The sequence below is a fragment of the Marmota monax genome, unplaced genomic scaffold (assembly GCF_021218885.2).
Source record: "Marmota monax isolate L192 unplaced genomic scaffold, Marmota_monax_Labrador192_F-V1.1 WCK01_AAM20220418_F8-fsc00020, whole genome shotgun sequence".
NCBI classification, from domain to species: domain Eukaryota; kingdom Metazoa; phylum Chordata; class Mammalia; order Rodentia; family Sciuridae; genus Marmota; species Marmota monax.
Genome location: NW_026692912.1, coordinates 14321866 through 14349069, shown reverse-complemented (window position 1 = coordinate 14349069; position 27204 = coordinate 14321866). Strand labels below are relative to the sequence as shown.

The following is a 27204-nucleotide window of genomic DNA, read 5'->3' as shown; positions in this document are numbered from 1 at the left end:
TACAGTCTCAGGGGCAAAAAAGAGAAAAAGTAAGAAAAATGAGTAGTCTCCAACTGCCATCTTGTTATACCATCAAATGTACCCACATGTGTGTAAAGGGAGACCTCTGGGACAACACCAAGCACATATGCATAAAGGGAGATCCTTGGAAAGGAGACAGAGGGACAGAGGGGCAGAAAAATTATTGGAAGAAATAATGGTCAAAACCTTCCAAATACAACGAAAAACATTAATTATACATTGCTAAATGCCAAGTATCACAAACTCAGAAACAGTCACATGGGGTTATATTAAAATAAAACCATGAAGAGTCAATGATCAAAAGAGAATCTTGAAAATAGCAAGACAAAAGCAACACATTATGGTATAAAGAATCATCAGTAAAATTAACAGGCAATTTCTCATCAGAAAACATGGAGGCCACGAGATAATGACATTATATATTCAAAGCTAAAAAAAGACTATCAACCAAAAGTTCTACATAATACCATCACCACTTCGGTGGTTAGGACTCAACATACGTGTTTTAGGGGTTACAAACATTCAGACCACAGTAATAATCATCACAGGACACAGGTATACCTGTTCAATGTTTCCTATTTTCTCCTCTTAAAAATTTCTCTTGACATTTTTTTGATCACTCTGCCAATACATTGCCCTACATTATTAAAAGCTCTGATAATGTGTTAAGAAATTCATCTTAGGTATCAGATATAGGTTCACTTCTAACTTAGATCCTCACAGGATTCAGGGGCCTGCAACCTGTGCAATTTCTCAGGGCTCTGCACTCAAGAAGGACTCCACATTTGGTTTAATGTTCTGCCATTGCTGTCTTGAAAATATTAATTAAAAAAAAAGTTGGGTTTTTACTTTAAGTAAAGTCTGGTGGGTCAGTGGAGCATGCACAGAAACAGAGGAGACAGCACAAGACCAGGCCACCATTCCTTGCCACCTCATTCACAGACAGCATACACAGTACCCCATGAACACAGAGTTCCAGGGGACCCATGGTGTGTGGAAGTTTATAGAGACTCAAGGTCAGTGCAAGATAAGTACAACTGGTCTGCAGCTGAGCAAGCAGTTTGATGACAGCCCAAAGAGGCCACATTTCCCTTAGGAACCAGAATTCTTCTGAGCACAGAAAGAGGCAGTGTCATTCTAGAAAACGAGGAGTCTTATCATATTGTTTACTATTCATGTTATTTCCTGTGTCAACCAACCACTTACACTAAATATAATATAGGAAAAGAAAAGTCATAGTTCCTTTTCCCTCCAGGCCTTTCTTACTCATTAGTTAGCAAAGGAAGAGGGTATTGTTAAAACAACAAAGTGAAATCAAAATAACTGAGTCGATTTTATGCAGCCTTCCCACAGTGCTGGGAAGAATGGAACATACATGCCTGAGGAAGCTGTGCCATGGGAGTCGTGTGATTTTGGCCTTTTGAGGTGTCCCCCAAAAGCTCATGTGTGAGACAGTGTAAGAAGGTTTGGAGGAGAAATTATTGGGTTGTGAGAGGCTTAACCCAAGCAGTTAATTCAAATCACCTGATAGGATTAATTGGGTGGTAACTGAAGGCAGGTGTGGTGTGGCCGGAGGAGGTAGGTCATTGGGGGCGTGCCTTTGGGCTATATATTTGTATCCAGCAAGTGAAGTCTTCCTCGGCTTTCTGATCATCATGTGAACTGTTTTCCTGTATCACATTCTCTCACCATGATGTTCTGCCTCACCTCAAGCCCTGAGGAGTGAACCTGGCCTTATATGGACTAAGATCTCTGAAACTGTGAGGCCCTAAATAAACTTTTCCTCCTCCAAAATTGTTCTAGTCACAGAAGCGAAAAAGCTTACTAAAACAACCCAGGAGTGAAATGCTTTTATATTTGCATTTGAAACTGCCTTTGTACAATATAAAGAGAAATGGTGAAATTCATGCCGTTGACTTAAATTTTTAATTTTCCTTTACTGTCAAGTGCATTAAAACTAAAAAACACCATGAGAAGTTGAGGGAGATACTATAGAAGAAAAGGGAAAGGCTTTATATTTCAATACCTGAACAGCACTTTTCCCTGCTTTTTTGAACAAAAGGCTTCATGTTTTCCTCTTACACTGGGTCCCTCAAACTATATAGTTGACCATGTCCACTTTTTATGTAATTCTGGGTTTTTTTGTAAACTCTTTCTGATCATCAGATTTTTCTCTACACTGCAGATAATGCTAAATCATGCCAATCAACATCAAATGACTTCTACAGTGGTGAATCCTTTCATTAATTTCTTATTTTCTTTCTAACTTTCATGGACATACCCATAAAGCATTGGAGGGGAAGAATATTACATAAAGTTGGTGGGGTTGGGAGAATGGACCACACATTTGAGATTTGGATGTTGTTTTGGAAGAAAAAGATCCATTGAAAAGTTTTGTTATATCTGGCTTTTTTTTTTTTAAACAGAGACTTCTGCAAGTCTTTATTTCAAAAATATTTAAGGTAGAAATAAAAGAATTGGAAAAGCAGGAGAGATAAGATGCTAGAAAAAACAATCATAATGTTATGAAGCTGGGACCCTTAGAGAAACTGAGGCAGTGTGAATACCCCCCTCTTCAAACCCTCATTCTTGCAACCAAGTCAGAAAGATTTCAGACATGTTGCTCAGAGTAACAGGAATGAGCTTATTGAAAGGATAGCAAAAGGGAAAGGGAGAGAGTGGGTCCTTTTATAGAGAAGAAGGACAATGTGCCTCTCCTGCACTCCAGTTTTATTGTGGATCCCAGAGAAGTTTCTAGAGAGTCCCACCCAGTTCCACCTCTTAACTTTTGACAGACAGCAGGGTGACATCAGATTTTAAGTCCCCATGGTCATGACAACTTTAGGTTACCTTGGCCCATGCTGACTGGTTCTAAATGGATTCTTAACCATACATTCTTACAGATTATATGGTTATGAGGAACTATCCTTATCTCTCAAAATTTCAGGATCTGGTCACAAAAGTCTCCTGAATTCCTCGTGTGAACATTATTTTGAGCCTGCATTTCTCCTGCAGTTAACAGGTAAGAAATGTGACATATCCTGTCCAATTAGGCCAGGCAGATTTACAGGTAAGTTGCATCTTGGAAAAGAAAGCATGTGTGGGTCAGCACGGTGGTCCCATTTTATGCAATTATTCTCTTAACCTCAAGTTCCCACCATCCTTCTCTGTCTGTTCCTTAACAATAAGAACTGTTATGGCTTAGATATGAGGTGTCCCCCAAAAGCTCATGTGTGAGACAATACAAGAATATTTAGAGGTTCAGTGATTAGTTTATGAGCGTTGTAACCTAATCAGTGGGTTAATCCACTGATATGAATTAAATATGCAGGTATGGTGTGGCTGGAGAAACACTGGAGGTGTGCCTTTGGGTTTTATATTTTATCCCTGGTGAGCAGAGCCCACCCCCAGCCCCCATTTCCTGATTGCCATGTCCTGAGCTGCTTTCCTCCTCCTTAACCTTTTGACCGGATGTTCTGTCTCATTCCAGCCCAGAGTAATGGAGTTGCCCATTTATGGATTAAGATGTCTGAAACTGTGAGCCAAATAAACTTTTCCTCTTCTAATTGTTCTTGTCAGATGTGATGTTTTGGTCACAGTGATGAAAAAGCTGGCTGAAACACTGCATGCATGTTTATATGATTTTTTTTTTTTTTTTTTTTTTGATGCTAAAGGGTGTCATATGTCAGCATTCTTGTTACTTCTGGGCATTGAAGAAGTTTGTTCTCAGAAGAGATACAGGATTGGAAGCCAGAGTCAGCCTTGGAAAGGTGTTGCTAGATCAGAATGCATCAGTCCAGCTTTCTTTGGGAAGCTATTAATTTACTATCAGCAGGTGGCGCTTTCAAAGCAGGCTTCTTTTAAAGCTGCTGTTCTTTAAGGACTTCAGGATGATGAGTATGTTCCTGTTTGTGGTGGTGTTGAATGTAAGCAGCTTTCATGAAAGTTACCTTTTTAGAAAAATATCTGTCCTGGTGTAGAAGTTAACTACTACAATATTATAAATTACCTAAAAAAAATTAGTGGTTTAAAATAGCAGCAGACATTAGTTAACCTCCTCATCTCCTATGGGCAAGAATTTAGGGATGGTTTAGTTGGCCAGTCACAGCTCAGATTCTCTTTTGAGGGTGCAGTTAAGATGTCAGTGGGGCTCAGCCACCTAAGGGCGTGACCAGGGCTATCTATAGGCAGCTTGCTCATACAGCTCTGGGTAGGAGGCCTTAGTTCCTTTCCACATGGGCCTCTCCATAATCTTCTTGAGTGTCCTTGCTGCACAATGGCTGGGTTCCCCAGAACAGGAAATCCACTAGAGAGCAAGGCAGGAATAGTCATGTCTTGTATGAGCTAACCTCAGAAGTCATCCACCTTTCCTTTTGCTGTATTTATTTACCTAATAGCCCAACTCTGGTACAGTGTGAGAGGGGAACCACAAAAGGGCATCAAGATCCTTTACCAAGAGGTAAGGATCAACCGGGGCCATCTTGAGGCTCCTGGCCATTAGAGGAATAATAGGTACTACAATTAGATGAAGGAACTTATGTTGATCAAAAAGTAAGATTGTCTGAAAAAATGTATCAGTGGAGCCAAAGAGAGGATTAATGGGCTGAGCTTGATGCATTAAAAGGTATGGGGTGTAGACAGAAAAGCTCAAGTGAGGTAACTGTCCACACATCTATAACCTCCCTCCAGCTGAGCAATAAAGGCAGAGTGGGAGTGTCTCTTTTTTGTTTCTTTTGAAGTGAATGTGCTTAACTGCACTCCATTGTTATCACATGATTTTCTCTTTCAAGCTTATGGCTTGCTATTTTCTCACTACTCTGAAATCCTCTCCTGTCTCCTTATTGAATAGGACCCAAAGTGGCCTTTTGCAACTTGCAATTCCAACTCAATACATGAGTGACTTAAAAGAATACTGTGAGCAACATCTTTCTCCTTTATCTTTCCTCAGTTGCCATTTGAGATTTTAATATAAACTCCTCTGCAATAGATTTGAACCATATGTTTGTATTATTACTAAAGATGTGTCAATAGACAAAGACATTACTTTGTGTGCTTTTGACCTTCATAAAAGTTATGCATTTTGTGTCTTGCAGCTTTGATTTGATGAATATATACAGTAATTTATTATCCTATTGTTTAAGGTTGCGTTCTAATTTTTGACATTGTAAGGAATATCAAAGAACATTCCTGTAGTAATCTCTAGGACAATGTGTGAATTTTTCCTGATGTATATACTTAGAGGGTCACTTTTCTGTTATCCTCTACCAAGTTTATTGTGGTATGTGATAAATTCCTGATAAGGTATTAGGAGACTAGAGTTGGATAAGGATACTGCCTGGTACAGAATTATGAAGGAACAAGGCTGCTTTGAGGGTCTGGTGTTGATAACCCAAGTCACTTGGGAAAAGAATTTTAACTTGAGCTGAAGTAGAGGATCATGAGCACAAAGAGAAAGGAGGCTGTGGTCAGCTTTCCATCTCTGCCGGGTTTCTGCTCTTGCAACTAAAGGCTCAGGGATCACTCCAGTCAAACTGGGCTAACTGGGCTGCACGAAATAACCACACAAGAGACACAAATACCTTTTTCTTTGGGGTCGCTGTGATGGCTCCTCTGACCTTAAGGGTCCGCAGAGAGAGAGAGAGAGAGAGAGAGAGAGAGCGCGCGAGAGCACGCGCTGACCCCTTTTACTGAGGGAAGCTATTCAAATGAGGCAAGGGATCAGGTTTCAGGGGGCTGAGTCTATCTTCATGATGTCCACTGTCAGCAGGTTGACTGACACCTGGGTAGGCCACACTCAAGGGCACAGTAAGAGAAGGGGACACACACAAGGCACTTCCATGGAAGATTCTATCCTAAACAGGGCAAGGGGTTATATTACAAAGGAACAGGTGAGCATAGCTTCACCCATGGGGCTGTAGCAAGACACACCCATTTCTGTGACTGAGCACCTCAGCACCCAGTTGGGGAGAGTAACTCAGTCACCTGTAAGGTTGGCCTCCCACACATCTCTATAACAAACACCTGGGAAAATGTTTACTTTGGCTCTCTGTTTTGGGGATTCCCATATGGGAAGCTCATTGCTTTTAGGGCTCTGATGAGGATTGGGGTAGCACATCACCACAGCAATGAGTAGTGAAGCAAAAACCACTTGCCTCATGGCTGGAAAGTGAAAGAGAAAAAGAAAGGGACAGGGCTTAGGTCATGCTATCACCAAGGGCGTGCACCTAAAGCCTGGAAGACCTCCCAGTAGGCCACACCTCACCTCTAGAAGGTTCCACATCTCAGTAGCCCCACTCTGGAAAAAAGAGCTGTTAATGTTTGGGAGTTTAGGGAACATTCCAGATCTAATTATAGCAGTTGGTTTCTCCTTTGGTCTGATCAACTGGAAAACTTATTTCCCCCTGGATTTAGGTAAGTTGGTACAGGGAAGCAACAGGAATAGAACAATTAAACAAGAAATGTGAGAAGAGGTTATTTAGTAGTGTAAGTCGGTGGTCTTTAAACAACGTGTCCAGGGATCCCAGAGTTGCCATGTAAAGCCCTCAAGGGCACCTAAAGGTTTACATGTGGACAATGGACTATCCTACTCTTCTTCACCTGGAGCTGTTCCACTCTTTTAACACATCAAACTTCTCTGTAAGATTTTGTTTCAATAAACATTTTGGTAGCTCAATGTGTATTTCAACCCATTTAAACACACACATGCCCAGTGGGAAACAACAGATTAATGAGAGATATTGACTCATACGTTTCCCTAAGTGGATGTAGCTTGTACTCTGAGATTCCCTTCCCCAATGCTATTAAGGGGAAGCACTTAAATAAAGGCACTGAGTGTACCATGTGTTCCAGAGCCAGAAGCAGTAATCCATTCATTACCCATAGTTCCAAAGACACATCAAACTGAGGGTATAAGAAGATTAAGAACAGTATGAAGGCATGAGACTATGGGCCTGAACCAAAAAGCAGGCTGAGGAGCAGATGTGTTATACCCAGAACCACTGAGTGCCCCCCTTCCACTGTTGAACGTACTTTGCATGATCTCAAGTCTCAATTGAGAATGATTTAATTCCAGGGAGACACTTCCTTTTCTCTGGTAGCCTCCAGAAACTGAACAGGCCTGTGCAAATTACATGGGGTGGTTATGGGACGTACTACCTTTCCTGCACCAGCCAGGCAGCAGGCACCTAAGGCTAACAGTTGGTGGGCTAAATTTCTGAAAACAATAACACAAAATATTGCTGCTTTTTCATTCTCTGGATTTAACGTCCATTAATATTGCCTCCCTATGAGTTTGTTTGCTTTTGAAATTGATACACAATAAAATCCTTTATCACATATAAAAAAGAGGTATGTAGTTTATATTAATAGTAAATTGGTTTCTAGACCTTTTTCACTTTTACTAATTAAAATATACAAAAATAATTGAAAGATACAAAATTATTATCCTGCTAGAAGCACCTTCATGTCATGGTGACTTCTGGGAATCACCACACATACTTCAGACGGTTGGCTGTAGGGAAGAATGGGAATTTGGAGAATGAAGAACCAACAAGACTGGATAAGGAGGGGCCTTGTAACTGAGGCTGTCATCTGGGCTCCACCTTGAGAGCAGAATCAAGGTAATATCAACAGGAATGTTAAGTGATCGTCAAAACTTCTGCCAGATTTTTGAGATTCTCCTCTTTTAGAAATGCAGTATTTGTACAAAAATAAAATAAAACCAAAGATTTGCTCAAAGGTCACATTTTTACCATACAAAGAAAAATCCATCTTTGGTTTGCATCTAAAAGACAGGGAAAAAAATTCGTTAAACAGTTGAGAATCTGTTTTTTTTTTTTTTTAGAATCTTTGAACTCCTTCATTCTTTAAATATATTCTACAAGCTAAACATAGCAATGCTTTGCAAATACTATTTATTAGCATTTGTCCTATAGCACAAGCAAACAAACTTCTTTGCACTTAAAACAAATATTACCCATGTTGATTGAAGTGTTCTTTTCCTCAAGTTTCTTTTCCCGAAAGTGATGACGAAAGTGCTTTGTTTAACTTGACCTATCTTTCACAACTCAGCTTAATAATTGACAGATTTTCTTCTGAATTAAATGGGCTAAGTGGTCATACAGTAGTGACATATTTCTGTCATTTCAGCCACGTGTAAGAGACACCTTTAGTGAATGTATCTGTTCTTTTTCCCCTACCGAATTCAGTATTAAGGTGTTGGTAAATAGAACCTTATCAATTCAAAGCAAGGGTGTCTTTGGGACCATATCTGATTTGTAGAAATATGGTTAGGATGTGAACTCTATTTCAAGTAGAGTACATATTACATACTAAGGTAGAAATTAGTCATAATAAAATTTTTCTAATGACTATAAAATCATAAAACCAAATTGAAAATCTTAAAGGGTTAGGGGTATAATTCAGTGGTAAAGCATTTGCCTAGCAGACATGAAACCCTGGGTTCAATTCCCAGCACCAAAAAAAAAAAAACCTAAAAAAGGTAAATTTTTATTTAATTGTAAATTAATTGCTATTCTCAGTTGTTATAAGAAGCTTTGTCTTTCTTGAGCTATACTAAAATCTTGAAATCTTCATACAAATATATGAACTTTTAAATAAAAATATTCTGTGTCTAAATGGATGCAGATTTTGAATGAGCAGTGTTTGAATGGATGGGTATTAAAGGGTATGCATTCCCTACCAAACTCCAAAGTGTTTGGTTAGTACTTAGAGGATGATGACTGCATCTTCAGCATGGCATCCTCATTGCCAGTCACGAGATTTTCTCTACCTAATGTTCAGCTTTCTCTCTAGACTGGGAAAGACCACCTGATTATCCTTTGGACCTCTTTTACAGATCTTAGTTATCCTTAGACCATTTGCAACATCAATGACGATATCACTTTCAGGTCTTCTCTGAAAGAGACAACCTTTTTTGTTGTTGTTTTAATTTTTTTTTAGTTGTTGATGAACTTTTATTTTTTATTTATTCATATGCAGTGCTGAGAATCAAACCCAGTGCCTCACACATGCTAGGCAAACACTCCACAACTGAGCCACAACCCCATCCCCTGAAAGAGCCTTGTTTGTTCAAAACACTTCTAAAATCATCTGAGATAGAAACTAAATCCAGGTGGGTCTTTTTTAATATTAGAAACAAGTGGAATTGACCAGAGATATGCTAAAAAAACAAAACAACATCAGAGCAAATGCCCTGGTCTAGAGGAGAAAGGCCAAAGGTGGCTTCCTGGATTCTAGCACTGAGCTGTTCTTCATAGTGCTAAACTCTCATTTTAGAGTCTATTTACTTGCATTAATAGAATTAAGTCTTCTGGATATAAATTCCCATAAAATAACTTCTATCTTTAGTGTTTTAGTTCTGATTTTAGTTTTCTTACTTAGAGATCCCTCTTTCAGAATTAATAATTAACCAGAAAACTAATTTATCCAAAATCTTCAAGCTCAGTTTATTTATAAGGAAAGTAGCTTCAAGCAGGTTATATCCATGGTTTTATACCACCTCCAGCCATGGACCTTTTGAAAATACTTTGTCTTTTAATCTTCCTGGGGAAAAGTTGGAGTCAGGAACAAACGTAAGTAAAAGAAATTGTCTTCATTTTATAATGTATCTTAGTAGTGATGAGTGAAGAAAACAGTAAATTTAACAGATTGTGTTGATTTGAAAATAACTCTCTCCTTCTGAGAGCACCAAATGGGTAGTCTCATTTCTGAATGAGACAGCCAAGGAACATTTTGATATGATGAGTGACTAACAAAGTGACAGCTTTTATGAGATTGTTATTTATAAAAATATACATAAGTGATTACTCACATTCCACTTCAAAAAGGCACAAAGTCAACTCAAGATAATAACTTATTTGTCATTTCTTGCTTATTTGTATTCAGTACTTAGTTTGATTTGTGATTTTCCATGGACTACACACAGTTAAGCCAGAGTTACTTGGGGGTCAAGTCTAATACTGTGATTTGAAAATTTATTGTTGTAATTAATTGTGTCTACACTTCTGAGCTGATTCTTCACAAGTTTTAGTGGTGTTGAAAGCCTGTACATTTTAAACTATGTCTTACAAGTGGGGATTTCATATTTAGAAACAATATCTGATTTTTGAAAAGTAACTGGATATTATCTAATGGAACCAACTCATTTAAGATGTGAGGGTATGTCCAGATAGGGCAAGTGATTGGCTAAAGGTCACACGACTAGAGAGAGAAGGGCAAGACTTTCATTCACATCTTCTCCTTATCACTTCAATTTTTTCAAAACTTTCCACATAAATATATTAAATACAAATTCTTAGTATGTCATAAGTATATAGTATTTTACCATCTCTAATCTGATGTTTACCATAATCAACCCATCACCTTATGTAGTTTTTATTTCTTACTTTTTAGTGGTTTTTTTTACTTCCTAGTTACATGTAGTATTGGAGCTAATTTTGACATATTCATAAATGCATATAACATAGTTTTCTCCATTTCAGTTGCAAGTACTACCCCTTCCCTCTCCTCCTCCCTCCCCTAGTACCCTTCTTCTACTCTATTCTATTGGTTTTATGTTTATCTATTTTAAATTGATGTATTATATATGTGTGTATACACACACATATTTGTTTTTCAGACAATCAATTAAAGCTTATGGAAATTGATATTAATTGACTTCACATTACTGGCAGAAGTAAGGCTAGAACCTGGGATCACAAGATTCTTATCCAAGGACATTCTGAATTCTCCCCTACTACAGTGCATTGGCCCTTAATAAAAAGCAACTCCTCACTTGCTCTGAAAAAGTGGTAATCAATTACTTTAATTGATTGGTTGATTGAACAAATGTTTATTGAGCACCTAGCATGTGATTTGCACTGAGGGTATAGCAGATGAGAAAAGACAATTCCTAGAGCTTGCTTCTCATGGGAGAAACCAACAACAGAAGGAATAAATGGGGACAGGTAGTTACTGGTATTATGAAATAAAAGTAAGAAGATAAGGAAATGAAGGAGCACCATTTAAAAGTGTGAATAAGAGTTCTCTTAAGGAGATGACACAGCAGGTGTTGAAGAAGCAAGGGAGGAAGCCATGCAACCTTCTGGGGGAAACATTCTAGGTAAAGGCCAAGGAAGCATTCTCACCTCTCTGCAAGCTTAGTGTCTTGATCCTCTGCAGCTGTTGAAAGAAAATGAAAATATGGGACTGAAACTTGTATGAAGGTGATTCCATGGCCATCCTGGCCTAATTACTGGGGACTGAACCCAGGGGTGCTCTACCACTGAGTTATATCCCCAGCTCCTTTTGGTTTTTATTTTGAGACAGGATCTTGCTATAAATTGCCCAGGCAGGCCTCAAACTTGGAATCCTTCTTCCTCAGCCTCCCAAATAGTGGCAATTCCAGGTGTGGGCCACCTAAGAGCTTCAAGGCACTGAATTTACAATGTCTTACCACTACCACCAAATAAACAACTCAAAACAATATTAAATGAAAAATGCAAAGTTTCTAAGAATGCTGAGATTAAAATAGCTTTTTATCTCCAGACATTTCTGATTGCAAAAGTCTTAAGTTCCATTTAGGATGACTGTTGAAAATGCTAATTCTGGAAATGTCTTCTCAGATTTAGTTCTTAATTCTATAACTTAGTTATGTGATTTTGGCCAAGTTAATAAGCAACTTGCTCATCTTAAAATGGGAGTAATAATAAGTTATAACATAAATAGTTATAATAACAAATGAATAATAATTATATATATAAATTAGTAATAATATAATATATAATGAGTTATACATGATGGGTAATAATACATAATATATAATGATATCTCACACAGAGTTTGGAATGGTGTCTAGCACATAGGGAGGTTTCAGCAAACATATCTTATTACCATTTCTCATTTTCTGCAGTCCCCTGCTAAAGCAGTAAATGACTGAGATGATTGGCTGGTGGGTTGGAAGTCTGGAGATTTTTAAATGTACCTATAATTGGCTCCAAATTAGTTATGTAGCAGAACTGCCTGATGCTTTAAAGGAATTATTTACTGCTAAACTAATTTTGTTGTTACCATAGACTTGTTGATCTTTAAAGACTTTTTTAAGAAGTCAGATATTGGTAGGAGCCTAGGGTAATTCTACCCAGTGGGGTGGTAGGTGTATCCCAAGACTTTGGGAACACTTCAATCAGTCAATCACTAGGCCCTTTTAGATTGATACATACTTCTTATGCAGTTCTCACTATTCGAATTAGATACTTACATGATATGTAATTAATAACCTAATTTACATTTATTTGAAAGTTTCCATTTAATGAGATAATGAAAATCACATTTTAAAATTTGAATTTCAAAAGTTCGTATAGATCACTACCATTCTTATATAAAATGCATAAAGATAAAATTGAAGCAAACAGTCTATGGTTGGAACAATACTTGTTACTTTGACCTCAATTATACACATACAATAGAGACTTGAATGTAAACTTTCACCTCATTTACTTATAAGTCATGACCTCTGATCACATGTAAAACGGGAATAATAATAGTACTGGCTATTATAGCACTGGCTAATAATAATACATCACTGGCTTGTAAAGATGAAAAGAGTTCTAAAGAAGTCCTAACCTGCTCTGACACATCACTACCCAAGTTACTGCCTTTATGATTATTGTTGTATGATTATTGTTATTTCTGTTACCTCTCGGAGCTCCATCACTACTGCCAGATACCTTCCTCCAGCTCACTCATGTTCTGCGTCTTTATCCCTTCACTAGAAAGACGTATTTCTAAGATTAATTCCTTTGAACTAACTTAGTGAAATTGGTGGATCTTATTCTTTATTGAGTACTAAGCATGTTGGGTGCTATCATATACATGCTCTTATTTAACCCTGACCACAGTATGGTTTAAAAAAAATTATATTTTAACAGATATATTATTTTTGCCTCCAGGAGGGTTAGTGACTTTACCTCAGTCATTCAGCCAGCAGATGGCAGGGTTGAAATTCAGTTTTTAGCACCTGCATTTCTTTTTTCTTCAGTGGGAGAAAGAGGAAGGAAGGAGGGGACGGGGGGGGGGGGGGAGAGGGAAGGAAGAGGGGGAGAGAGAGAGACACACACACACACACACACACATGCAAGCGCCCACTTCTATGTTGCCGTGAACACCTCCCTGACTGCTATTATTACCTTTCTAAACATAAACAAATTCCCCAGCTCTATTTCCTAGATCTAAATTCTAAGCTCTTTCTTCCTCGAAACTTTGCTGAAATTATCATAGGTCACAAATAAATTTTTATTTTAAAATATCATTTTAAGTTGACATATGTCTATTTCAAGTTGAATCTCACGAGTGAGAGAAAAAAGTCAATATAAGAACACATGTCATATAAAGATACTGAACTCTTTCCTGTTTCAACAGCTACGTTATTTCAGCACCAAAAGTACTTCATGTTGGAGCAGCTGAAAATATTGTGATTCAAGTTTATGGATACACTGAAGCATTTGATGCAACAGTCTCTATTAAAAGTTATCCTGATAAAAAAATTAGTTACTCTTCAAGTTATGTTATTTTAACTCCAGAAAATAAATTCCAAAGCTCTACAATCTTAAGCGTATGTATTTATCCTTCATTTTCTTTTATATGCAGAATATTTCTGATAAAATATGTACAAAATTAGAATATCGATAAACATAAGATATGACCATTTTTGCTACACTACCACTGTGCAATTATTAGCCGATTATCAGTTGCTAATGATAATCTGAGTGAAACTGAAAATTCTAAACAAAGAATTGTGTCTTATTTCTGAACCATGCATGTGAATGTTCAAACTCTTATTGGAAAGTAAAATTGTACTAAGGAAAATATTTGAAGAATTGAAAATACTTTTTTGCTATGAAAATTATCGTGCAAAGATATAGAGGAACATGAATATGTGTATTGATCTGTAGTACTTTGCTCACAAACAACCATGGATGCTATTGAATGTGTGGTTGCTTAAACTCCAATATTCTAAAATCCAAAAGTCATAAACTATTGACTACTAAATAAATAGCTCTCACTGACAACCCATGGTATATAGAAATGTCAACCTTGATCAACCAACTTCTTCTATTAAGACATTGTAGCATAGAGACATGCTTGCAAGTCATTTGTTATTAAAAAAAAAAAAAAAAAAAAAAAAAACTATGAGACTTAAAAAAGAACCAAAAAAAAAAAAAAATCAAATTTGGAAGGGGCTCTAGACCTCATTGAGACCAGTGTTTGTCTAAACTGAGTTCTTCATAAAGAAATTAAAAATTGAAATTTTATGAAAACTTCAAGTTAGACTCATATTGATTGTTAATATTTTGGATTCATTTCTACATTTGTTTTGATTTTTAATTATGTGAGGTCATAAGCATAAGAATATTACAGCTAATATTAGGTTTGGATATATTAAGATACACTGTAAATGATTTTCATTATACTACAAATAATAAAATGTCAGCATGAAGAATCTTTCTATATTTATCCTTTAAAAGTGGTATATTTATTACTCATGTTTAATCAACTCTGATCTAAATAAATTGTGGCCTACATAAGGATTCTGTCATTAGTTTTGGATGGCAAGTGTTCTAATCTCAACAAATACTTGCACTTATTAGTTTTATTAAGAATTCAAATTCATTCCCCACAAGTGTTATTTTCAGTAGGCATTTTCTTATCTGAAAAGATATACAGGGTTGCCACTAGCCACCTATGGTGCTCACCTTTAAATTTAAATCAATCAGCTGTGCTATTGAACAGTCAATTGCAAAAGGAAATGAAGGTGAGAGAATCATAAAAATCAATATGCATCTGAAGCATTTAATTTTATGTTAACATTCTAAGGTATCTTTCTTGGCCAATTGTTGGGTGTTGTACCACTATCTTCTAAGGACAAGTCCATTGACCTGAGTTCAAAAATCTAATTTATTACAGGTTACGCCTTCAATGAATCATGAGTGTTCTAAAGTGTTTCTTAAGAGTGGATAAGGAAATTAAGATGCTTTGCAAAGTAACCTGAGTACAGAATCCTACAGATTTTTACAATGTTTTCAAAATTTCTACAACAATCTGAAATAGCTGTTAGTATTTTCACCCCATGTTTTAGATCCTAATTTTCTGATATACATTGTGCTTCCTTTTATTACATATTTTTGTGTAAAATCAAATATCATTGAAGGTAAAGGGGATGAGTATAATTACATGCTCACACTGGGAAGCATGCACCGTGGCCCAGGAGCAGCAGTGTGTGATGGGCACAGAGTGTGCAGAGCCTGAGCCAGGCTGCCACAGAGGCCGAGGAGAGCAGGGCTCATCAGGGAGCCGACCAGGCCGAGGTTTCTCATCAATTCTGTAGCAGTGGCTGCATAAGAGTGTGTACATTTAGCAAACATGGAACCAAGAAGACTGTCAGTTCTTAAAGTTGATGATAATAATTGACACTGAAGGGCTTTGGGCAAATTTAGTTGACTCTTCTGGCTCCCAATCCACTTCACAAATGGTGAGATGAACATCAATTTGGGTTTTAATGAGATTGCAGTGGTGTTGAGAAAGTCAACATGTCTTAGAATCCTAAAAGTACTTTTCTCTTTTCCATTAACATTTTCTTTTACAGATACATCCCAAACAACTATCTGGAGAACAAGGCTCTGTTTCATATGTGTATTTGGAAGTCGTATCAAAGCATTTTTCAAAATCAAAAAAAATGCCAATAAGCTATGACAATGGATATCTCTTCGTTCATACAGACAAACCTGTTTACACTCCTCACCAGTCAGGTAGAGTGCAAGATGCTTCCTTCTCTGGAGAAAAATGACACTGTATTGTAGAACTTTTTCACACCTAAAATTGGAGACAGGTTTTCAACCTGCTCAAGAGACTAAATTCCTAATGACTTTTACATTTTCAAATAGCATTTTAATGTTTAATTTCTAGAGAAATTGTAAAATCAACATTCACATTATCCTCCCTATCAATTATTTCCAAGTAGAAAAAAGTTTTTTAAACATTGTAAAAAATTGTTTGAATTTATTTATTAAACAAATGTAAGACTTAATTGCAAATACAATTTTGGCAATGGGAAAATAACTTACTTTAGAACCACATATATGAAAAATTTAATTGACTCTGGAGCGGATCCCCAAACTGGAGAAACAAATCCAAGCCAAGGGGATTAGATGTTTCAGCAGAGAATACACCAGCTCACAGAAATGTGTGGATATTGATTTTCAAAGAGTTTCTACCTGAGAAAATGTCTGTTAAACACACTGTTCTTCTGTTAGAGGGGAAAGGCAGAATAGCCAGTCTAACCCTGGTTGAGGAGTGCCTGGAAATATTCTCAGTGGACCAAAAGTTTAACCCAGAAAAGCATGATGCTGCCCACACGGTCATGCATGCAAAGCCTTCACCTCCCCGTCTCTCCTCCTCACCATCTTTGCCTCTTGACCACGCCAGAGACAGGATTATGAGAGATGTGTCTGTAAACGGGGGAGCCTCTGACATTTTATTAGTGATAGTTTTGGGGAAAGAAGGCAGAACCAGCAGGTTTTGTTGAAAAGCTTGGCACACTGTGGGGACTTGCTAAATGTTGGTAGATGTTGATGTCAACACTGAAGTGGGACATGGCCGTACCACTACCTCCTCAGCAGGGGCACCTGTTACAATCCATTCAGCATGGAAAGGTCCAGAGAGGGTGAGGATATTGCCATCATCTTAGACAGAATGTCCTTGCTGGAACAGTGCCATCTCTTGCCCCTTGAAGATGACTTGGTGACAAGGCAACAGTCTCTGCCCCACACAGGTCAGGTCCTTTGAAGCTTGAGCATACCTAGAAACAAGAACAACGTCCACCCTTCTTCCTGTATTACTGATGCTCCTTGACTGGGTCCTGTTCACCCTGCCTACCTCTAGGGTCAGAGTCACTGTCCAGTAAGTACCTAGTCTAATCCCCAATATCTGGAACCTTTCATGGCTATCAGTGTTTTCCTTAAGAACAGCCTCATTATTAAATTAAAGTCCTCTATCAGGACTTTAAGGTAAAAAGGTGAAATATATCCTCAGTATTATAATCATAGAAGAAAATGAGAGCAATTCCTTTAAACATTGCCACATTAGTGAGAGGTAGTGATGTGTAAGTGGTTAGAAGCAGACTCTGGAGCCAGATTTCCTAGGTTCAAATTCCAGCTTGGGCTGTTATTTATTACCTACATGACTTTGTGAATTAGACTCTCAGATCCCCACTTTCTTCATCTGTTTAAAAAAAAAAGTTAATAAAATAACATACTTACTAGAGTTGTGGGAGGGGGGTGTGGGGGGCAGGGGGGATTCAATGTGGCAGATATGTATGAGGGGGAGGAGAGAAAAAGAACATGAGAGACGTACTCAGCATGTTGATTTTATCTCATGGTCTCAGTAAAACTGATTTTAACATAGCTTCTTTGTAGAGTTTTGCATAGTACTGACCCTCTAAAAATATGGGGGGGGCTGGGGATGTGGCTGGGGCTGGGGATGTGGCTCAAGTGGTAGCGCGCTCGCCTGCCATTCGTGCGGCCCGGGTTCGATCCTCAGCACCACATACAAACAAAGATGTTGTGTCTGCCAATAACTAAAAAATAAATATTAATAAATAAATAAATAAATAAAACATATGGGGCTTTTGGTACCAATCTTTTTATTATATGAACAAAGTTTTCACCATGAAATGATTTGAGCACCAGATTTTGCTAGAGAAATTACAGCATGTCATTGAAAAGCATTTACTCCATGTGTAACAAAGAGCTAAACAAAGGCTTTTGTTCAAAAGTGGGGGTATATTAATTGACAGAAATGAAAGGAAGACAATGAACAATTTGAGCCCCTGGCATTACTATTTTAAACATGAGAAAATAATGGTAGGATCTGGTTCACTAATGTTAACTGCTGGGTTTCTGTTCTCCCGACTAAAAGGCTCAGGGGTCACTCCAGTTAAACTTGGCTAACTGGGCTGCACGAAATAACCACACAAGAGACACAAATACTTTTTTCTTTGAGGTCACTGTGACGGCTCCTCCGACCTTAAGGGTCCGCAGAAAGAGAGAGACAGCACGCAGCTGACCCCTTTTATTGAGGAGAAGTTATTTAAATGACGCAAGGGGTCAGGTTTCAGGGGGCTGAGTCTATCTTCATGATGTCCACTGTCAGCAGGATGACTGACACCTGGGTAGGCCACACCCAAGGGCACAGTAAGAGAAGGGGACACATATAAGGCACTTCCATGGAAGATTCTATCCTAAACAGGGCAAAGGATTATATTACAAAGGAGCAGGTGAGCGTAGCTTCACCCATGGGGCTGTAGCAAGACATACCCATGCACGAGACACCGACCCTCGGATCCAAGAAGGGTGGGGAAAGCTCTGCCACATTTCTGTGACTGAGCGCCTCAGCACCCAGCCAGGGAGTATGACTCAGTCACATGTAAGGATGGTCTCCCACAGTTAACAAAACCATATAATTCAAGGCTTAGTTGAGGCCTTGCTGAGTTTCATAAGTGGAAGAGTATATAGGTCTGAATCAAACTCCAAATTTTTCACTGAAATCTTTAACCATAATTTAAGACAACATTTTATGTTTCCAAATAACCATATGGTAGATCTAGGTCACTATTCTTCTGCTCTGAAATTCTCAATAAATAATGACCTAATTATAGATATAATTAATTTTGTACTATGGGTGTCTTCCCAAAAAGTTGTAAGTGTATTTTGGGGGAGAGGGTGGCTCCCGGGGATTGAATTCAGGGCACTGGATCACTGAGCCACATCCCCAGCCCTATTTTGTATTTTATTTAGAGACAGGGTCTCACTTAGCTGCTTAGCTCCTCATTTTTTCTAAGGCTGCCTTTGAACTCATGATCCTCTTGCCTTAGCTTCCTGAGTTGCTGGGATTACAGCCATAAGTATATTTTAATAAAGTGAACTGTACTTTAAATTCACTGGGAGAAATAACTCTTAAGAAAACCCAGAGGAGTCACCTTAGGATAAAGAAAAGATAGGTAAAGACAGACATATCTGTCTTCAAAGTGACATTTTCTTTCTTCTAAATACGGATTGTAATGTATAGACTATTTATTGAGGTTTTTAAAAGCAACTTTCTCTTTTAAGAATTATTGTTTTTTAAAATACCCTTGTGTTTAACAGAGGTTTTGATTATATTAATTTTCTTTGCAGTAAAGGTTAGAGTTTATTCACTGGATGATGAATTGAAGCCAGCCAAAAGAGAAACTGTTTTAACTTTCATAGTAAGTATATGATTTATTTAAATGACACTAACTCTTGTTTTTAAGACAGGAGTCCCATTCCAAAATCCTGTCCTTACAGCACCCTCTGTCATTCAGTGTCCCATAAACAGATGTTAAATATCCAATATGAGAATAGCACCATAGACCTTTACCCGTATGCTCTACTCATGCAGGAGGCTACACATTGAAGGATTTTGAACTAAACCATTTAAGTACATCCTTTATGATTCCTTTTTAAAAGAACACCCACCAATCAATTATAATTAATTAAATATCTATTATGATTTTTTATTTGCATAATTTAAGATGAAGAATTAAAATCCATGGTGCTTACTTTTAAGTTATGTAGAATTTAATAACTAATATGCTAACACATGTGGAAATTTTTGCTAACAGATGGGGTGAGCAGTTATTCTTTTGTCAGAGATGACAAACATAATAGATAATATGAAATAAATTTGCAGGGTCTCACCCAGTTTATAAGATTGTAATAGATGCCTGTAGCTTTACTCAGTTTACACACCTATGATATTTTTGTGGGGAAAAAAGATACTGCAATTAGTCAAAACTGCTCACTTATTAACATCAGGTGTAGGAGTACAGTCCTCCCCTATAGGCTGTGGCACCACTTCTGCTACTCCAAAAACAAAACAAACAGAAACCTTATCAGAATACAAGTAAAAAGAGGGGATACTAGAGAACAAAGCGACCCTAGAATATAAACCAAACCAATTATGCATTAGGATAAATGACATAAGAGAGGAGCTTGGAGGAGACAAAAGAGGGTGACAGGAAGGGCTGAGAAAACCCTGTTTTGGAATGCAGGAGGTACAGGAAACCTGGAACTGGGTCTTAATGAAAGGAACTGACATAGGTTCTTTTAAAATAATAAAGGTCCTCCTGTGGAAGAAACTGTTAATTAACCTCTGGGAGGAGGAAGTATTTTAAACAGTAGTAATTAATAAATGACTGGCAGACTGATAGAATGGCTGGAAGAGAAGTAAACAGAGGAAACCTAGGCTCTTTTGGAGAGCACCAGGGCTGTGGACAGGCTCCTGAGCCCACATCTCCATGATTGAATGTGAATAAAGCAGAACCCAGGAACCACTGAATTCCAGTCATTCCAGGCAAGAGCCTTCCCTAGGGAGCAAGGTGGAGGAGCTCATCCCAGACCTGCAGGGAGCCAGTATGTAGGAAGTTTCCTGGAAAGAGTACTCAGATCATCTTAGAGAATCCCATACTGATGCTGGGATGAAGGTCAGCAGGGAAGATACTTACCTTCAGTGTTGAGTGTAGTTCTTCCTCGAGATAGGCTTTTGTAACTGTTACAATTTGTAATCCAACAGAAAAAAAAAAAAAAAAAGCAGCTTAAAATTCCAACCGGGAATTTCAGTCTGAGTAAATGGTGCTGATTTTTAGTTAAGGTGCAACCAGACCTCCAAGTGTGATTCCAAGAGGATGAAACCTCATCTTGTTTATTTGCTAAACCAAATACAAAAATGAAGCTTGTAGGGAAGGTTTTATGAGACCTTTCAAGTTCGTTTAGCCATTTTGAGGGTTGTAGAGGCTTAAAATGCCCATAGAACACATTTAGGGTTGTCTAGCTAATAAAATTCAGTTCGTAGAATATTTGCTTTGGAAAATTTCAAATGAACATACATACATTAAAAAAAAAATCTGGTATTTCTAAAGCCTGCTAGATTCACGTTTAGAATCTAACAGGGATACTTTGCTGTTGTTGTTGACACTTTGTTATACTTCTTTTTTTAATTGTAAAATAGACTGGAGCTTCTTCCAGATAATGAGGACAGGTGAGACAGGTTCCCAAAATAGGAAGGAAGTAGCTTTAAGTGAACTGTATGTACCTTGCATAACATTACATTGAATTTTGTCTTTCATATTTAATTTGAAGTCAGGAGTATTCGTTGGTAAGTATTTCTAAAGGTCAAAGATCATATAATTAGTTGAAATTGTTAAAATGTGGTTTCTGGGCCTTCAGGGCTGCTGTGGGTTGAGTATGTGCCCCAAGCTCAGGTGAGGCAGTGTTGGGAGGTGGGGTCAGGGGAGGAGTCAGAAGGCTCCACCCTGATGAATGAATTAGGCCATTCTCAGGGGAGCAGGTGAGTTCTCTGGGAGAGGCTTTGTCATCAGAGCAAACTCTTTCCCATGAGCTTGCTTGTCCCCCCCCTTTTCCACCATAAGAGAAACAAGACCAGGGTCCCCCCAGATGCCAGCACCATCCTCTTGAACTTCCAAGGCTCCAGAAACAGTAAGCCTAAATAAATCTGTGTTCTTCACAGACTGCCGAGTATGAAATATTCTTTTATAGTTGGAGAAAATAAATTAAGACAAGGATGTTTGTTTTTATTCAAAGGATCCCCAAGGATCAGAAGTTGACATAGTAGAAGAAAAGGATTATACTGGAATTATCTCTTTTCCTGACTTCAAGATTCCATCCAATCCTATGTATGTAAAAATATTACTTGATAAAGTTCCCTCTACAAAGCACATCAGGAACTTTTGGCCTTGAAGCAGTCAAATGGAGCCACCTAGTGTTAACAAAAGGTGTCACAAATGTGGATGTGCAGTCTTTAGTCTTTTGAGAAATTAGGATCAGTTCCTGGGGTGTGTGGGGGGAGTCCCAGTACTAGAGCCTGGCCAGGTGATCTGATAGACCTTGCAGAAGGCAGAAGTAGGAGGATTGGTTAAGCCCAGGAGACTGGGACTAGGATGGGCTACATAGTGAGACCATGTCTCAAAAGGGAAAAAAAAAAATCCCAATACGTCTCATTCATTCTCTTAACATACAGAAATAACAATTGGGAAGATATAAAAATAGTCCTTGGGCTTCTTTTCATCAAAAGCATCACTTCCCACTTCCCACCTCTGAAGGAATACTGTAGGCTGTGGGTCCAAGAGACTGGAGTGGTGCTATAATCCTTGCCTGGGTGTTAGATAGTCAGGTCCTCTGTCTGCATAGACCACCAAAAGACAGAGTCCAAGGTGGGGACATTTAGAGCCATTACCTCATTGGTCCTCATGTGAAAGGACTTAAAATCGTGTCTTCACAGGATCTGATGTAACACACCTTTAGTGAACACATTCCTGGCATGTGTAAATCACCATGGGAGGGAGAGGTGCCCAATAGAAACCAAGAATCCACAATCCCTGCTTTGAAGGAACTTAAAATAGAGGAGGACTCATAAGATAAGGGCACTTAGAAATGGCTACATTGTAACTTTGAGGCTCAATCTTTTTATGGTCATTTCTCCTCTGCCTTCTTGAGGGGAGTTTGCATTTAGTTCATTGGATTATCAACCTAAAAATTTAGATTAAAATTGGGAGATTTGGAGAATTTCAATAATTTACAAATTGTGTCCTTTTTTGAAAATGCTGCACGCTCTCGAGTACAGATTGAGCCTAATATCTCACTGTCATTATCATCTTGTGCTACTTTCCCCAGGGAAGATTATATATCAGAGGTGAGGATCTATTACGACCACAACTTTCCCAAGCCCCAGTACCACCTGTTGCCCCTGTTTAGAGTGTGCTTCCCCTTGTCCTTCACAGAGCAAGCTTCCTGTCATCTTTAGGTCTCAGAGAAAATGCTGCTTTTGCAGAGAGGCTATTGCTGGATGTGATCTATGGAGTCCCTCACTATCTTTACTCTATCTTCACACCTGTGTATTTTCTTTTTGACACTTACCTCAATATGGTGGTTGTTTATTTACTAATGAACATGCCTTTTTATTTAGATTGTAAACTCCTTGAGGGCAGGGGCCTTGTTCATTTAGCTCACTGCTGTATCTCAGCACTTCAGTATAATAGGTACTCATTGAGTTAAGATGATGATGATAATAATCACAGTCATAATATTAACATTAATGGACAACATAACCAATCTGAAGGTTGGTGTTCTTTTTTATTTTCATTTCACAAATGAGGTTAAGTAATTTGGATAAGTCAAACCTGGTAGTAAATGAAAAAATGAGAATTAGATTTTTTTCCTATTTTGTCTACTTTTTCATTTCTAGTGCTTAATATACTGCTCAGTAAATACTTTTTAGTAAAGGTTGTTAATTACACAGGTACAGAATATAGAATTGAGCCTATAATTTTACCACTCTTTATTGATTTTACTACTAATTACTTTACTTCCTCTTTAAACACACCATACTTTGTCTCCAACCCGAATTTCATTTGTGTGAGGTGTGAATTTTGTCATTCAAATAGGCTCGATCTATAATGTATGTTTCCTGATATACTATTATGAATTTTCTACTCTTGTGAATCTTAATGTTATGCCAGCATAGTTAAGTTCCAGGATTAAATAAATTCTCAACTTGTCAGCTCTTCAAATCCAAGTTAATGAATCTATATTAAGATGAAATATCCAGTCATAGTGGCACACACCTGTAATTCCAGTAATTTGGGAGGCTGAAGCAGGAGAATCACAAATTCAAGGCCAGTCTCAGCAACTTAGCAAGTTCCTCTCTCAATATAAAAAATTAAAAGTGCTGAGGTTGTAGCTCAGTGGTAGACCTGGAAAAATTACACAATATATGAAAATCTGATTACTAAACAATTGTTATTGTCCTGAAAATGCCAAATTAGTTCTATTTCTTGCTTTAAAATCTTACACAAATAAAACATTTATTTAGGCTACATGTAGATGTATAAAATATATTATAACTTCTTTAAAATAGGAATGTATTTGGTTTCCACTGTGTGAATTAAAATATGTGATAATGTGTAATTTTTAATATTTTGCTTCACAGATATGGTGTGTGGACAATTAAAGCTAAATATAAAGAGGACTTTTCGACAGCTGGAACCACATACTTTGAAATTAAAGAATATGGTAATTTCTGACAATTAGAAGTCTACCTACTAAAAGTCGTGGTTTTTGCAGTAATTCTTTTCATTTGTGTTCCTAAAGTAAAATCATCCCAGATATAGATGGGGCCACCTGCTGGTGTTGCTCAGAGCCTGTTGAGGCAGGGGATGGGGTAGGGGTATTGAATGCCCAATTTCTGGTTCCAGGTTGCCTTTGTTTACCTTGAGCAAGTCGCCAGCTTCTCTGCACCTGGGATCTTCTTCATGGAGCTGGAAGAGCCTAGTCCTCTAAAGAGCTTGACTTGTTAAGGTCCTTTAGAGAATTATGATTTTAGGAGAAATAAACAATCAGAAATAAGGACAGTGGAACCCAGAAAGATAAATGAGTCACTCAAATCTCAGTCACTTAGAAACAGAACAAAGATATCAGGTTCCCTTATAGCTAGTTCAGTGCTTTTTCTTCCAGGTCACGAATCTCTAACATACTGATTTAAAAATTTCTTATTCGAAACCAATCATATAAGTGAACTAATAATTAACATGTCAATAACTTTATAGTTCTCGTAGTAGTTTAATAGAATATCTGTGTGCCCCATATCAGATTTAACTTTTTTCTGCTTGAAGTCATTTTTCATTCTCTCAGGAGATTCATAATGATAGAAGGATAAATACTCAACAGGAAATTTTCACAAATAACAAGGAAAACAGTGACAAAAATTTGTACTAAAACACAACCTGAAAGATTACAGTCTCCCAGACACATGGTGTTCAAACTGATCTCATTTCTTCTACGTGCTTTTGCTACTTTCTATATATGTGTAGCATTCACCCACTTTCTGTAGCCACCCTGGTCTGTTCATCACTAGGCTCTCTCCTGGACGACTGCTGAAGCCTCCCCATCTGGTGCCTCTGCTTCCAAGTGACCTTGCTTGGTATTAGCCAAAAAAAAAAAAAAAAATTGAAATGCAAATCTCATCATATTATTTCATTATATTTCATTACAGTAGATCCTTATTCATTTGGATTCATTTGGACAGGCCTCCCTGGCTCCTCCTCATCCTCACTTGAGTTCACTCCTGACCTCGCTGACCTGCAGCACTGGGGGCTTTACACGTGATGTTCCCTCTGCTTCCAACACTCTTCCCTTCCCTCCTTGCCCAGCCAGCTCCTGCTCATGGCTCATGTCCAAGTTGAAAAGCCACGTACACAGGAAGCTTTCCTTGAACTCCTTTCCCTGCATGGGATCCCTGTACATCACATCAGTGCCCATCATTGTAGCTTGGGTGTGTATCTGTGTAATTAGATACCTGTCCTATCTTTCCTGCTTGTTCCTGTCTGTCTTAGTCAACCCTGTGTCCCTGTTGATAGGTGTGTGCTGCTATATGGCGAGCAGGTGTCAGCTGGAGAGAGCACACCTGCCTTGGTCTCTGAAGAACAGGAACACAGCCCACAGCAACAGACTGCTTCATTCTGTTTCTTCTACTTTCAATGTCTAGAAGACCTGTGAGCCACAGCTGCAGCTGACTCACCCCTCTCTAGGTCACTCTCTGTCCACAATATCCATTCCATGCAATCACCAGTTAACCGTAGTGCAGGTCATCAGCCGAATCCATGACCCTTGGATGTGGCCTGAGTTAGGGCCATTTCAATAGATTGAATCATTTTCTTTACCAAAGAGATAAAAGAAAAAAAAATTAGACCCCTGCCTCCTTTTGGTCCTATTTTTAAATTTAACATTGATGTTCATTCTTATCTCTAATTGGGAGTTCTCTCTCCCTTTTCCAACATCAGAGTTGCATGCTGGCACTTGCAGATTGGATGCACTTTTTTACTAGATGAAAATGGGAGATGCTAAATAGACCAGAATTTTCCATTTCTATTTTCAATTTAATGAATATTCATTGAACACATACTATGTTAAAGACTTAGAAGGGTGAAGGGAGAAAAAGAAAAATAGAGAATGGTCTTTCATTTGTTTTGAAGGAGCCCATACCTAGTGGAGGGAGTAACCTGTTGCCTGTAATGTACATTAAAATCAAAATGGAAGAAGCCAGGGGCTTCCAGTGGGGAGGCTGGACTGCCTGGGTGGCAAGGCTTCCCAGGGGCATTGTTGCTGATGACAGTGGTGATGCCAAGGCAGATGTGGCGCTGATGGTGCAGCCTGCCCAGGTACCAGCAAGGAGAGCCCTTTGCTGTGTTTTCAAGGCCTAATTCACCTGGTAATATTCCTCCTCCTCTCTATTTTCAGTCTTGCCACATTTTTCTGTATCAATAGAACCAGAAGGCAATTTCATTGGTTACAAGAACTTTAAGAATTTTGGAATTACTATAAAAGCAAGGTAAGAGAGATTTATTTGTTTTGTTTTTCAGATTTCCCAGCTAAACTAGGAAACATTGTGCTCATAGTTTATTTGCTTATTCTGACTTTAGTTTTGTTGGTTATTTGTTAGTGAAAAGCAAGGAAAAAAGAGATTAAATCTTTAGGACCTTTTTCTTTTTCTATGTGTGTGTATATATATATATATATATATATATATATATATATATATTTGGAACCCAAGATGACTTAGCATATCTGGGCTGAAATATGAATACTTGACTTCTTGTCATTTTTAGTGGCTTACTCAGCCACAAAAGCTCCATAACTATTTCAAAACCCAATGCCTTGAAACCACCACTGTTTACGAGTCAGCTGGGCAGTCTGCTGATCTGGGCCAGGCTGATGCAGCTATGCTCACCCGTGTGTCTACACTCAGTACACAGGTCATCTTGGGGGTGGGTGGCGAGTACAGGAAGGTCTTATTCACATGTCTGTCAATAGCTGGCAGGGGTGGGGGCTAACAGTGCTTGGACCACACAGATATCCTACCCAGCAAGCTAGCCTTCAGCAGCATCAGTGCTCTGACAGAAATGCAAGCAGAAAAATTCTCTGGAGGCCTATGCTTGGTACTGGCACACCATTACTTCCACCATACTCTTTTGTCCAAAGCAAGTTACAAGGCCAGCCCAGAGGAAGCAGGCTCCTCCCACGCTTTCTGCAGGCAAAT

The 27204-nt window shown here is 38.2% G+C and overlaps 1 protein-coding gene across 1 annotated transcript in view; it reads left to right on the top strand.

Annotated features, from left to right (window-relative positions):
* The first annotated feature begins 9335 nt into the window (after positions 1-9335).
* The window catches only part of C5 (complement C5), an 84988-nt gene continuing 67119 nt past the window's right edge, over positions 9336-27204 (top strand). Inside the window, exons 1-7 of the mRNA XM_046451772.2 lie at positions 9336-9614; positions 13441-13633; positions 15665-15827; positions 19251-19321; positions 21696-21787; positions 24100-24182; positions 26406-26496. Coding sequence (XP_046307728.1) covers positions 9550-9614; positions 13441-13633; positions 15665-15827; positions 19251-19321; positions 21696-21787; positions 24100-24182; positions 26406-26496 — 758 coding nt within the window. The 5' untranslated portion in view covers positions 9336-9549. The remainder of the gene's footprint in view (positions 9615-13440; positions 13634-15664; positions 15828-19250; positions 19322-21695; positions 21788-24099; positions 24183-26405; positions 26497-27204) is intronic.